The 13,992-nt window shown below is 37.2% G+C and overlaps 1 protein-coding gene across 1 annotated transcript; it reads left to right on the top strand.

Moving 5' to 3' along the window:
• The first annotated feature begins 3,749 nt into the window (after positions 1–3,749).
• jagn1a (jagunal homolog 1a) lies at positions 3,750–11,228 on the top strand. The gene is made up of 3 exons (XM_066641197.1): positions 3,750–3,884; positions 7,510–7,619; positions 10,047–11,228. Exons 2-3 carry the CDS (start codon positions 7,531–7,533, stop codon positions 10,507–10,509), a joined length of 552 nt encoding a protein of 183 aa, XP_066497294.1. The 5' UTR covers positions 3,750–3,884; positions 7,510–7,530; the 3' UTR covers positions 10,510–11,228.
• Positions 11,229–13,992: the final 2,764 nt, after the last annotated feature.

Raw genomic sequence — 13,992 nt, 5'->3', positions numbered from 1 at the left:
TCAGGAAGAAGTCTTTGTTCCAAAGACATATGTTATAGGCAGGTTATGAGCACAAAACACAGCAGCAGCAGCCTATGTATGCCACAGTAATCTCATATGGACATGGGGAAAGAAATGCCTCACATGCAGTACCCACACAAATGTTATAGGCAGCAATAGGGTATTATTGATATTTATACTGAGATTTTACATTTAGACTTATTATACCATGAACATGACGACAATGGTAGGCCCCTCATAGAGTACGGCTTGACTAACTTGTCTGAATAGGAGACTCAGACAACAGTAAAAACTAATGACCAGCTAAGCTCTTGTATTAAACAAGAATGGACAAAACATTCACTTGCAAAACAGCAATAATTATTATTCTCAGTTGCCAAATGATAAAAAATATATTTACAAAATGTCCCAATATTTCTGGAAATGTTGAATGTATTTTTATCTAGATTGTGCCTCAAAGGAGTTTGAACTTCTGTGTTTTTAAGACAAGTTATTTTAGAACAAATCTCCAATTTAAATTAATTAATTAAATTAATTGTTCCTACATGTATGTACTGAAAATATATTGATGATAATGAATAATGATTGTAAGCTTAAGAAGTACCAAAAGTACCAAACAAGTGTTTTTTTCCCTGTATTTAATCTAACTGTAACGTATTTGCACATTTGTTCTGTTTTTACACAAACACTGAGTGGAAAACAAACCATATTTTGTGTGTGTGTGTGTGTGTGTGTGTGTGTGTGTGTGTGTGTGTGTGTGTGTGTGTGTGTGTGCATGTGTAATCACACACATCTGTGTTTGAAGTGATATGATGGATTGTTGAGAAAACCCTCTGATACCACAATGCAAATTTTCACTTTAAAACCACTGAATGAAGCCTTTTAGAAAAGAAATTCAATTTTGGATTTTCAGCCTTTGCTCAGACCTAAACAGTTATACAATTAAATCTGTATCATCACATATTCATTCATTGTTTGTAACCGCTTATCCAGTTCAGGGTTGCAGTGAGTCACTGGGTGCAAGGCAGGAACACACCCTGGAGGGGGCGCCAGTCCTTCACGGGGCAACACACACATTCACTCACACCTAGGGACACTTTTTCTGTCCGCCTAACAGTGTGTGTTTTCGGACAGTGGGAGGAAACCAGAGCACCCAGAGGAAACCCATACGGACATAGAGAGAACACACAAACTCCTCACAGACAGTCACCCGGAGTAGGACTTGAACCTACAACCTCCAGGTCCCTGGAGCTGTGTGACTGCCACACTACCTGCTGTGCCACCATGCAACCCTCATCACATATATACACTTAAATAATTACGTACTTTCCAAAAACCTTTTGAAATATAATTTCCACCATTTTCTAAAATGTATTTTAATAAGCTGCACATCCCTTTTATATGCTTAAATATATGTTTCTACAATGGGAGGAAAATACTGATTGTCAGATTTAAAATGGAATAAAATGACTTAAGAGAAGATTAGGAGAGGATTATTTTTAATTGTTCATATGGTGCTAAATTTGTGTAATCCAAGATGCATTGAAATTTAAGTATTTTTACTGTTTGCCTTTGTTTGCCTGTTTAACTTTATTTGCCTTTTTTAAATAAAGGATTTACATCCATTACTGTGTCTTTCCATTGCACTGTTGCATTCATTGTTTACTTACATGCACACAAATGCAGACAATCTGACACTACAGACAAAAATCACAATTTCACACCACAATTAGGGATTTTTTAATCAACTGCATCTCTATTATTTGTTTTGTTGCCTGAAACCTCATGTTTAAAGCTTAGTACACACTCTCTATAATGAATGAATTCTGCTAATTTAAATGTGCACTTATTGCTGATACAAAAAGACAGATTGTACAGAAATGCATGAAACAATCTGGAATAACCTATTAACCTATTAACCTAGAGATTAACCTAACATGACCTTATGTTTACTATGCCCAATGCCTTTTAACAGCTTGTAGAATACAAAGTCCCCAGTATTTGGCTGCAGATCACTGTGTTCTCTGGAGCAAATGCGCATGTTGTCAGCAGGCAATACATGTTTTCAAAACAAGCTCAGACACTGGGTGTCTGTAAATACTCCCATTCTGGTACAGAAATAGAAAGAACTAGTCTGAATCATTCTCATAATAGGAAAGGGTGTTTTACTGCAAAGGGAGACAAAGCCCATGCTTTTTTAAACAATAAAAGTTAGATGTGCAAGTGTCCAATATCGCTAAACTGCCAATAACATTATACATTCATCTCTATCAGCTTTATTAACAAAATAATAGAAATATTTTTAGAAGCTGTGTGCTACAGACTCCATTACAGCTAATGAACATATTTATACTGGCATGCCTAGATTATTGTACAGGATAACGTAAAATCCATGGCCACATATCAAATGGAAATTACACATCACGCATACAACATATGCTGCCTTCAAGAGGACATCTTTTCCAGGGTCACTCATGCATATTTCAACAAGAAATGCACAAACACAGTCCCCAAAGAAATCATACCTGTGGAGAATGCTGAAGTGGCCTGCCTGTGGTAATGTCCTGTGCCCAATACAGAATGTGTGGTTTATGCTGAAATGCATAATGTGATGACAAAGTCCCTTTATTCTTGCACACTATAAGACCTATTTACAAGAATCATGTGACAGTAAACTTGAATTGCTTCATTAATTGCTTGAGCACCTAAACATTGTGTGATGCTTTACTGTGCAAGTTTTTAAATATGCTGCAAAATAAATATAGATTTAATTGTTTATTTTGAGATTACAATAAAATATGCTATTGTATACTTTTCTGTGTTGTACTTTTTCTTATTTGGGGTTATATTCACAAGTGAAGGGTAGAACGGTTTACAAATATATGTAATGCCCATGGAGAAATAAAAGACAACCCTTTATGGGAAATTTCAACATGGCATTTTACTACATATTTTTCAATTCAATGTTACATTGTCATTACATTCAAAATGTTACATACATTTTCTATAATTTACATATTAGATTTATAAATAATTGGGTGCTTTACTATATCTTAACTCTTACCCTCAGCCTTGTTTATACTCTCGAAACTGATGTCCCTTCCATGACGGACCTCTCCTCGCTCCCACCTTCACCTCATCTTCAACCTTTCATTTTTGTGTTCACCTTTCCAACAGGGGACTCAGCTTCACGCCCATTCCTAAGCCTCTTTATTTTGGGTTTAACGGATGTGGCCCATACTAGAATTTTATGTTTTATTTTGCCCCAGTATGTTAAATTCATTGTTATATATTGGGACAGCTGGTAGGGTCATTTCCATACACTTCTGGTGTCCTGGGCTCAATCCTCATCTTGGGTCTGTGAGGACTCTGATGTGGTTTCACTGCGTCTGTGGATTTCCTCCAGCTGCTACAGTTTCCTCCCTCAGTCCAAAAACATGTTTGTAGGTTGACTGTCTATAGAATATTGTTTGTGTCACTGTTTGGGTGAGTGTGTGATGCCCTGCTAGTGACTGGCAAGCTGTTCAGTGTGTGTTTCTAATGTTTATAAGCCTTATGTGAGCATAATGATTGAAAGCTATGAACAAATTGAGAAACTCATCAGAAGTAGACACTAAATTTTTTTGAATGAATGCAGCATAATATTATACAAATAAGTAGAACAATATGTGAACGAGGAGGTTTTAAAAGAAAAAGAAAACAAGGCGTAGTTCCATTGATGCTGATGCTGCGCAGGGCGGAGAAATAACGTGAAGCTGTGATACTGCGCATGCGCAGATCTGACAAAAATAAAAAAGGTTAGGAGCTGCTGCACTCTGTTGGCTACAGAATATTTTGTCGAATTTAACTTCTTGCGTTCGCCAGAATTACAGGAGTAAGGAGGAGTAAGTAGAATCATTTTGGCTTTTATTTCTGCGATGGACCAACGGCAATTTGTAATTCACTATGTAGTTTTAATGTTTTGCAGTGGTTTTACATTGAGCCACGTACATCTGGCCTTACCGTAAAGAGCTAGCTAATGGCTGACTGGCGATTTAATAAAACTCGACGAAATGCAGTTATCCCAGAGTAAACGATTTTAAATATCCACTGTCTGTTTTCATAGCTTTGGATAGGTAAGTGTTTTAACATCGAGCTTCATAATTTCCAAATACATCTTCCAACACTGGCCAGCCTTGTTTCATACTGCGGCCATGCCATAAGACACTCAAATCTTCTTGGTCTTGCTATCAGACGATAAAGAGCAATCAGCTCGCTGAGGCTAAAAACGTCACTTACACTTCCATAAATTGTACAGTACGATGCTGACAGCTTAAATTGTCCATTTTGCTCTACGATGTGAAGCTGGACAACGTATGTTGTCACTTTTGCAACACAGCACTACAATAATGAAAGAGACGGCAACTGCCGCTATGGAACGCTAACGAGTCCAAAAGAGTAGATAAAAAAAAAAGTGTTTGTTCTCCACTGCTTTTGCTATCTAACATATTGTATAGTTTCAGTATTTTATTTCAGTAACTTCAATATTTTATTACTGTTATTCTTCTGTTTGCTTACTGAATTGTTTTTAACTGATTTAACTGACTTTTCCATTTTTTTAATTCCATCTTGGATTTGGTCATAAAAACCACATCACATACATCAATAACTATCATAAAATGGCTGCAGTATTTTTAAAGTCCCTTGTATATTCTACCTACTTTTAGCCATTAATTTCTACCTGCAGTGGATTTTGACAGGATTGACACTGTAAACATACATGTATTAGAATTACTTTGTTATTATGCTCATGTCCCACTTTATATTCTCTGTATTAAACTGGCTGTCATTTTAAAATTTACAGTATTTTCTAACCACCATGTCATTCAGGAATGTCAGCACACATAGTATCACTTAGTATAATTGTACTGTCAGTTTCTTTTCTAATTTCACTTTGAACTTTGTGTCCAAATCCCTGATTACAGTAACTACGTTTAAATGGCTGTAATTTTCAAAAGATCCATAATTTCTAAATACAATGACCACCATGTTATTCAAGTCAGCCAAGTCAACACACTTAGTATCAGATCATCTTTGAACTTTGTCATTATGTCAAAATCATTTAAATTGCTGTCATTTTAAAATGCTCCATAATTTACATCTGAAATTTGCACCAGGTCATTTAAAGTGGTCAGTATAGCAGACATACAATACTATGAAAAAGTATTTGCACCTTACAGATTTCTGAAATGTTTCAGATTTAGACAAATTTAAATATCAGACAGAGGTAAATTATAAATGACCTGGTGCAAATTTCAGTACTGAAAATATACAATATGTTAGATATCAAAGGTAGTGGAGAACAAATTTTATCCTTGTTGGCCTTCCATAGTGGCAGTTCCAGTCTCTTTTAGTGTAGTGCTGTGTGCAGCAAAAGTGACAACATAAGTAGTCCAGCTTCATATAGTAGAACAATCTGAATTATTTAAGGTCTGTCAGAATCATATTGTACCATTTATAGAAGAAGTAAGTCACTTTTTAACCTTGATTTACAAGTGAATCAACTTAGGAATTTTCAGAGATATGATCTGTCACTTGGTTGATTTAAAAAAAAAAAATTATGCTTTAAGATGCAAGCCAATATCTGAGCTACGAGCAAGCAAACTTATGCCACGTGGCACTAGGTAGCCCAGTGAGTGTTTGATTCACTTGGTTATCTTGCCGTGCAAACATCACTGTCCATCGACAAAGTCGACAAACATCGACTTTGAAAAATGTCCGGAATTTCACAAACGTCCAGGATTTGTTTTTCTAGAGCTTACATAGAATTTGGAGAAGCGTTTCGTTCACAAACTAGTCCCGCCCTCCCCTACTCCGATTGGTTCGCTTGAGTGAGAAGGGGGAGTGGTGAAGTAGACTAAAATCTTCGGACTGGACGGTCTGACTGTAAAGCTACCGTTATTGGTTGATAACCTTCTCTGTAAACATTTAATGGGTCATTCTACACGTCAGTAGTCGCCCCCCCTTAACAGCAGTTTCATTTCTGAAAAAAATATAGAAGTAGAAGTACATGTATGTATAGATTAAAAGGTGTAAACACCATGAAGAAGGTGAGGCATAGCAGTGTTTGAAAGGTGCCAGGACTGTGTTTTGTGTATTTTATGAGAAGAAGGTGAATAACAACATGATTGAAAAGTGTAAATACCATTATTTGTTTGTTTTAAAGAAATTGAGGCAGATTCATGTGTGTTTCGCCATGGTCTGTGTATTTTAAACAAATTAAGGGGTAAGACTTGGGTTTGAAAAACATCACATATTAACCTATTTAAGGTGGAACTGAGAAATCAAGCTTGGTAGTACACAGCAAATATAAGTGTTTCACTAGTAGGTAGATGTTTTGTTGAGTTTTGTTTATAAAACCCAGCACTAGCTTTAGCTTCACATAGCTGTTTAAGGTGGAAGTGAGTATTCAATAAGAAGCTGAAGAATAACACAAATAAAACTCTTAAACTGACTCATTTAAAGTGGATCTTAATGCTTGAATACGAAAATTGTGAATAAGAAGCAAGGATCTGCCTCCTAAAATGACATTTATGGTTGAAGGGAAAATAACACCAGCCTTGTGTAGTCTAAGATTTTAATGTGGTTTAGACAGTACATTCTTGTAAATGCAGGAAAAATGGTGGCATGTCTTTATATTTTTCCCCTCCATTTAAGTAGGTAAATGTTTAGCACATACAATTTATTTGTGTGATTTAAATGGATAAAATGGAATGAGTTATTTGAAAAAGTTTCAACAGCTATAGTGCTAGCTATGGCACATTCATCTTAGCTATTACCGTCCAAGTTCTTAAACTCATCTCTTGCAGTAAGTCATTCAATTTTCCTCAAACTGACATCCTGGTCGCGCTTCGGGGAGGAGGGGGAGGAGGGAGAAAGCTCTCTGTTTTGAAACTGTATTATAGTTCCGATTTTAAACGCTTGGTGTCAGTATTACAGATTGGCCCTTTAAGTGATAGAGTACGAAAGGAAAAACTCCCCCTACCTCCTCCACCTTCTCCATCTCTGGCAGCATGTTTGTCAGATCTTCAAGGTAATTTCTTTACAGTTCAATTAATGGGGAAATTTTATTTGTTATACAAGCAAATTGAGTTACGAGCTCAGTTACAGAACGAAATAAGCTTGTAAGTCAAGGTATTACTGTACAGTACTATAACTGTTGGTTATCTTCTTGTTTATGGCTGCTCTTAACATATCTTGTTTTAGTCTCTTTAAAATGTTGTATCAGACAGCTTTTGATCATAATGTATTCTTATATATTTATACAAGAAATATGCATGAAGTATACTCACCTAATATTACATTAAGCACTGACTGTGCACTAATTTCTATATGTCTTTGATTTGAATAAGGCAAAAAAGCCTTATTGGCCTTCAGTGTGTGTGTGTGGATTGTACATCGTTTTCTACATCTGTGTGAAATGCCATATATTTTGCACCACTGATCTGTGTGTGATAATTTTGTTCTCAGATAGGACTGCAAAAGTTAGGCATGACATCACGCATAGGTCCAAGAACTGTGGGGACTGATGGGAATGATTTCAAACCGAGAGAGAAAGTGGGATCCCACTATCAGATGAGGTAACTTCTTTTACATTTTTACAGTGAACCTATTACCTATTCTTATTTAGATATTGCATTGCTATATTGGACATCCTGTCTTAGCCACACCCATTGTAACTTACCCTGCAAAAACTTATTATAATAAGAAATTATTTTGAACAGACATTTCAGCTGTTTAAACCCTGTTTATGTTTGGTTGAAAATGAAAGAAAAGACATCCCTCTACATGTACAAATATGGTAAATTGGCTGAAAAATATGTCTGTCTTGGTCCTAATTTTGACCAAATCAGGCTGACCATATACCCCAAATTTCAAAATGTATTTTGAAATATATTATATATCTAAAGGCCGATATATACTTCAGCATTGGTGTCGGCGTCGCTCTGCAATTACACTCCCACAACACCAGAGCTGAATCTTAAATGTAGGGGAGTAGTGGAATTACTTTTATAAATCTTTAAAGTGCACTATTAATGGTGTAAGTCATTGTTTGGGACAGAGAAGCGTTTAAATGTGGTGCCAGTAAAGTAACTAATACAAAGCCGACACGTTTTTCCTGCGTAGTATCGCTTCTCGTCGAGTTATAACAAATACTCCCAGTTTCATCTCTATGCTACATTCTTCATCAGAAATCTGATAAAGAGTAATTTCCAGCTTTCCATTCCATTTTCTACATGAACCCGCTGGCCTCCAGGTTTGTTTTCTGGAGAAGGCCTTTGGTAGGAGGTGCTCTGTAACAGGAACAGGCCTCAGCATTCGACAATAGCATTCGACATGTGCCTAACAAGTTCTCTGATTGGTCAGAAGGGTAAGCTGATCTCTAAACAGTGCCCGCCTCTGCCTGTACAGGTGTACAAATTGGTTTTGCACCACACTGACTGAGATATTTGGTGCAAAAGTGAGAGCATGCGGAAGTTGTCACGTGTGAGCGAAAAATACATAATTTGAGACTCATAGCTGCAGATTCGAGCAGGTGTAGTCATTGATTTGTGTCTGTGCAAGACATGTATTCTCTTACAATTAAAAAAAAAATAATAATAATAAAGGTGTGCAACAGAAGGATAAATTGGGCTTAAGGCTGTGAGTCCTAGAAAGCACAATTGGCCTCAATCTCAGCTGTGGTGGGGTGAGATGTCACCCCTCTCCCCTGTGGCGCATCAGCATTTGTTAGCAGAATTGACAGAATTGGGATGTTGGCATGTATTCGCATCTGTCTAAAAACAAGCAGTTCGTTGGCTGCATGTCTTGGAGGATGCACATTCTCACTTGACAGTTAGGTGGTAGATTCAATAATGTGTGGAATTGGCAATGATTAATAATTTGATAGAAATTTGGCAAAACTTTTTATTAACAGAACAGTTTATTAACTGCAGTTTTTGCAGTGCTGAGCCTGGAGTAGCAAAAACAAAGGCTTAGTTCTCCGTATTACAGGTCAGTGGAGTATCAAAATGATTTTGAAGCTGCAATTTTAAGGTAAAGTTACTTCCTAGTGTTCCTTTATAACCAAGACATCTACCGAGAACATCAGTCTTACAACTGAAAATGTGTTCAAATCAAAGTTTGAAGTTTGTCACATACATACTCTTACATGGTACAACTGGCAGTGAAATGCTTTGATGACTGTATCACTCACATTGAAATAACGCAAGGCAAATAAATATAGAATTTTTTCTAATTGAGATAATTGACCATAAATATAAACAAACACAATATAAAAATTATAAATAAAGATTTTTATTTATATATATTATAAATATAAAGATTATATATATATACACACACACAGATTATATAACTAAGGGAAGTGTATAAAAACAGGGTGGCATGGTGGCGCAAGTAGTGTCGCAGTCACGCAGCTCCAGGGACCTGGGGGTTGTGGGTTCAAGTCCTGCTCTGGGTGACTGTCTGTGAGGAATTTGGTGTGTTCTCCCAGTGTCGCCCTGTAAAGGACTGGCACCCCCTCCAGGGTGTGTTCCCGCCTTGTACCCAGTGATTCCAGATAGGCTCCGGACCCACCGCGACCCTGAACTGGACAAGTGGTTACAGATAATCAATGAGTGAATAAATGAATGAAAGTGTGTAAAAACAAATGTGCAATAGAGAGATGAATTGTACATGTAAAATGCATGTTGTCACTGTCAAAATGAAACATGCATCTCCATTTCTGTAGATTTTTATTACATCATCTTAACACAGCTGTCTTTCACGTTGTGTGGAAATATTGTGATGAATGGACCAATAGAAATGCTACAAATTATTTGCAATAAAGCTTTTTACATTGATTCCACTGAAAGTGAAGATGTTTTTTTTTTCTTCTGCAGTAAAGTTAACATTTTGGGAGATACATATTTTTAATTTATTTAAAATGTGCAAAAAGATGCAAGTGCAAGTATTTTAGATGTAGTCATGAACAAATAGTAACTTGTATATTTTGTGTGTTACAGCGCTTCATTGAAGTCAGAGATAAAGAAGTTGACTGTTGTACATCTTTTAATATGGACATTGGTAGCTGCCCAGGTGATGGTGGCCCACCTCAAACTACTGTCCCATGATGTGGTTGCTATGCCATACCAATGGGAGTACCCATACCTTTTAAGTCTGCTGCCCTCACTACTAAATGCTATGGCCATGCCCAAAAACAACATCAGCTACCTGGTGATATCTATGATTAGTGCTGGTCTGTTTTCTGTGGCTCCGCTGATCTTTGGAGCCATGGAGATGTTCCCGGTGGCACAGCAGCTGTACAGGCATGGCAAGGCTTACCGCTTCATCTTTGGATTCTCAGCTGTGTCAGTCATGTATTTGCTCATGGTAATAGCTATTCAGGTACATGCCTGGCAGATTTACTACAGCAAGAAGCTACTAGATGCCTGGTTTAACACCACACAGGAAAAGAAGAGGAAGTAAAGATGCAAAGAAAGGGAGAACTGCAACCACTTTTACTCACCATTCTATGCATGGAAATATTAAGTGATAAATGCACACAAAGATCATACATGCATACCCTAAACCTGCATTTATTTAGAGATTTTTTTTTAATGTCAGGACCTCATGAATTACTGAATTGAAAATAAATGACAGTGTATAAAGGTGTGTGCTGTAAATGTCTGTATGTCTTTGAGTGGGGTTGTTTGTGTGCATTATTTATTGTTTATATTAAATATTTAATTGTTCATACTTTCAAGCCTTAAATATTCAGATCTCAAAAATTCCAATCTAGGCCAGAGGTCAACCATTGGTCAGGAAAAGTAAACTTCCACAGAGTGACAGAACAAAGCATTAATCAATCACGGTGCCCTTTTCCTCACTGCTGCTGATTACAGAGCCATCTCACCCGTGTCACAATTCCAACCCTGAGCCTAAGGCCTTCAATGAAGTGTGCACTTTGATGGCATAAAAGGGTGAGCAAAAGGGGTGATTAGAGATCTGAGAATGGAATTGGGACACACTTCACGTCCCTTCAGCTGTGTACTTAAGCTAAGCTAGACTCAACGTTAGTGTTGTAGTGGGTGCTCCAACAGAAATGTGTTTCATGTATGGAGGTGTTTGTGTGACCTATAAGCCTTTCAATTTCTGATATTTATGCACCATTTAAATGTAATCTTGTCAGTTCTTGTCATGATCATCTCAGCTACATGCTAGAGTGTCATTTCAGTACAGTGTAGCCCTCAGGTTTGTAGTTTATAACAGGTTTTCCATGATTATACAATGTCCAGAACTGCCTGATGTTTACTCAAATTTATATATCCATATGACAAGTTAAAAAGTATTTTTAACTTCATAATGTTTTTTAAAAAGACACTGTACTGAAATGACATTCAAGCGATTCATTTACAAAAGAAAACTATCAGATCAGTACAAAATTGACAATATTACCTTGTGTGTTGACATTACTACAAGTAATCGCCTTTAAATTTTATTAACTAGGATAATATGTACTTGTTAAAGGACAAGGCATTGCTGGGAACCTGTCATTACAGCAGAAAAACTTAGATTTCTGTATAAAGTTTTGATTGATAAAACAGTGCTGTATTCAACAGAGGTCCACGACCTTGTTTAAAATACTGAACAAACTCATTGGTCTCATGGCTTTAATAATCTGGAGCAATTCCCTTTTTTGGTGTAAAGTTAAACAGAAGTGCAGGTGAACTGGTCAGAAGGCAGTAACAATAAGATTTGTCCAGTTAAACACTAAAATGTATTGTGTTATAATTGAAATTAATCAATTACTCATTAATTATTTCAAGTTTATCAGATGACATAACACTAATTTAAATGTAAATAGATTAGATAAATCAATGAGTATTGAAATGTACAAAATTTAGATAGATAAAATTCAAAATATTATAATAAAAATTCCAAATTTAGATTTAAATACTATCAGTGTCAGTAATTTAGAGCGTACATGTTTATGCCAGTCACACACTGGCGCACACAGCTCCAGGGTCCTGGGGTTGTGAGTTTAAGCCCTGCTCTGGGTGACTGTTTGAGTTTGATGTGTTCTCCACATGGTTTTCCTTTGGGTGCTCCGGTTTCCTCCCATGTTCTAAAAATACCCACAGGTTTGTAGTTGAGTAATTGGTTACTCAAATATGTCCATAGGTGTGAGTGTGTTGCACATTTCATTTCAGAACACCTCTGTCTCTGAAAACAGTCACAGTATTTTTAAGGAATATTCTGCATGAATTACAACAGCATTGTACTGTAGTAAAAAGCAAATTGCGTCTTTAACCACATATCCAGTTCATGGTCATGGTGGGTTCGAAGCCTACCCGGAATCACTGTGTGCAAGGGAGGAACACAACCTGGAAGGGGAGGCAGTCCTTCGCAGGGCAACACCCTCACACATTCACTCATATCACACCTATGGACACTTCTGAAGGCTGATTTATACTTCTACATTGACTCGACACAGAGCCTGCGCCGTAGGCCACGTAAGAGCCCTACAGGGTGCCTACACACTAGAGGCTGACGTTGCGTCAAAACTCATTCATCAAATGTATCAGGTCTCTGTGTTGGCTCTAACAGATTACAAATGTGCCTTTATGCAGTTAACGACACTCTGTCAAGAGTCAAAAAAGTTCAAAGCATTTCAACTTTTGCTGCAATGGACTCTGATGTGGAGGCATGTCAACCAATAGAAATGAGGGTGAGCAGCACAGACAGACGATGGATGAAAATCCAAAATGGTGGAAAGGCTATATGGGGCAGTGTACTCTTTCCCAGTTTTTAATTAAGGCAGTTTAACAAAATATAAAGGTTCACTTTGTCGTGTGACAGCCTACAAACAGTGTGTCTGTGCATTCTGGTTTGTCTGGTTTTCAACAGTCCATATTTCTTTCCGTTTTAATATGACTCATTTCCTGCTGGGTTTGGAGCTACAAACCCTGCCCCATAAAATGTGTCGGTTTATTTATACGTAAATTCTACCCTCCGTTCCTTTTCAAGAAAATGATCTGTGACCCTGTCCTACCAACAAGGTGTCTTTTCCAGGGACTTGACTAGTGTCCTCTCAATGGCCAGCAGAGCTAGGCTGCTTTAACGGCCTAGGCCCATGTGAAGTGTGTCCTGTTAGTGCTTTGTGACGGTGGAGGGCCTCAGCAGCACCTGCTGGACAAAAACTATGATAGAAGTCAGAAAGAGTGATAGAAGTCAGTCTCCATTAACAAACAGCTACAAAAAACCCACCAGAAATAGAAGCTTGATTTGCCACTGAGGGGATTAAGAAAGTCTCTGGTTCAGCTCAGAACAGAATGAAAATGTAATGCTCCAATGGATCTCTACACCAAAGGATCGCTGATTCGCTCATTTCGCTGTCAATCAAAAAGGGATTCAGCCTCAGACAGATCATCCAATCATCATGCAGAAGCTGAGCGTCCAGGCCAGCCGAGGCCAGCCCACTGCCCCATAGACCCCCAGAGACGCTGAGCGTCCGATGGGCGGGACAAAGCCCAGCATTTATCCAATGACTCGTCTTGTTTCGCTGCTTCGCTACTGAACTCCATAATGTTTAAAGCACCGTGAAGCTGCGGGAATGATTGAGAGGATAGCCGCGTCTTTACCAGTGATAAGAAGCTGATTCTGAAAAAAAGTTGAGCGCGTTGTAGTGCATATTTATTCAATGACATGTACACCCAACAGTATGTATTTGATCACTCATTTTTTGACATTTTAGGGAAAGCTGAGCTTCCCTTGCAGTCTTAGAGCAATCGCCTCTGAGATATATATATATATATATATATATATATATATATATATATATATATATATATATATATATATATATATATATATATATGTATATGTATGTATGTATATGTATATGTATGTTGTATTATGTGTGTATATATATATATACACACATAATACAACATACATCATTTATCAATG

The sequence above is a fragment of the Hoplias malabaricus genome, chromosome 12 (genome assembly GCF_029633855.1).
Source record: "Hoplias malabaricus isolate fHopMal1 chromosome 12, fHopMal1.hap1, whole genome shotgun sequence".
Taxonomy (NCBI): domain Eukaryota; kingdom Metazoa; phylum Chordata; class Actinopteri; order Characiformes; family Erythrinidae; genus Hoplias; species Hoplias malabaricus.
Note: the sequence above shows the minus strand (reverse complement) of the source record. Positions and strands in the feature narration are given on the sequence as shown.

Bases quoted from the DNA above. Each gene is read 5' to 3' on its own strand.
- jagn1a (XM_066641197.1), top strand. From the start codon at position 7,531: ATGACATCACGCATAGGTCCAAGAACTGTGGGGACTGATGGGAATGAT. The intron at 7,620-10,046 runs GTAACTTCTTTT...TGTGTGTTACAG, and splicing joins GGATCCCACTATCAGATGAG to CGCTTCATTGAAGTCAGAGA.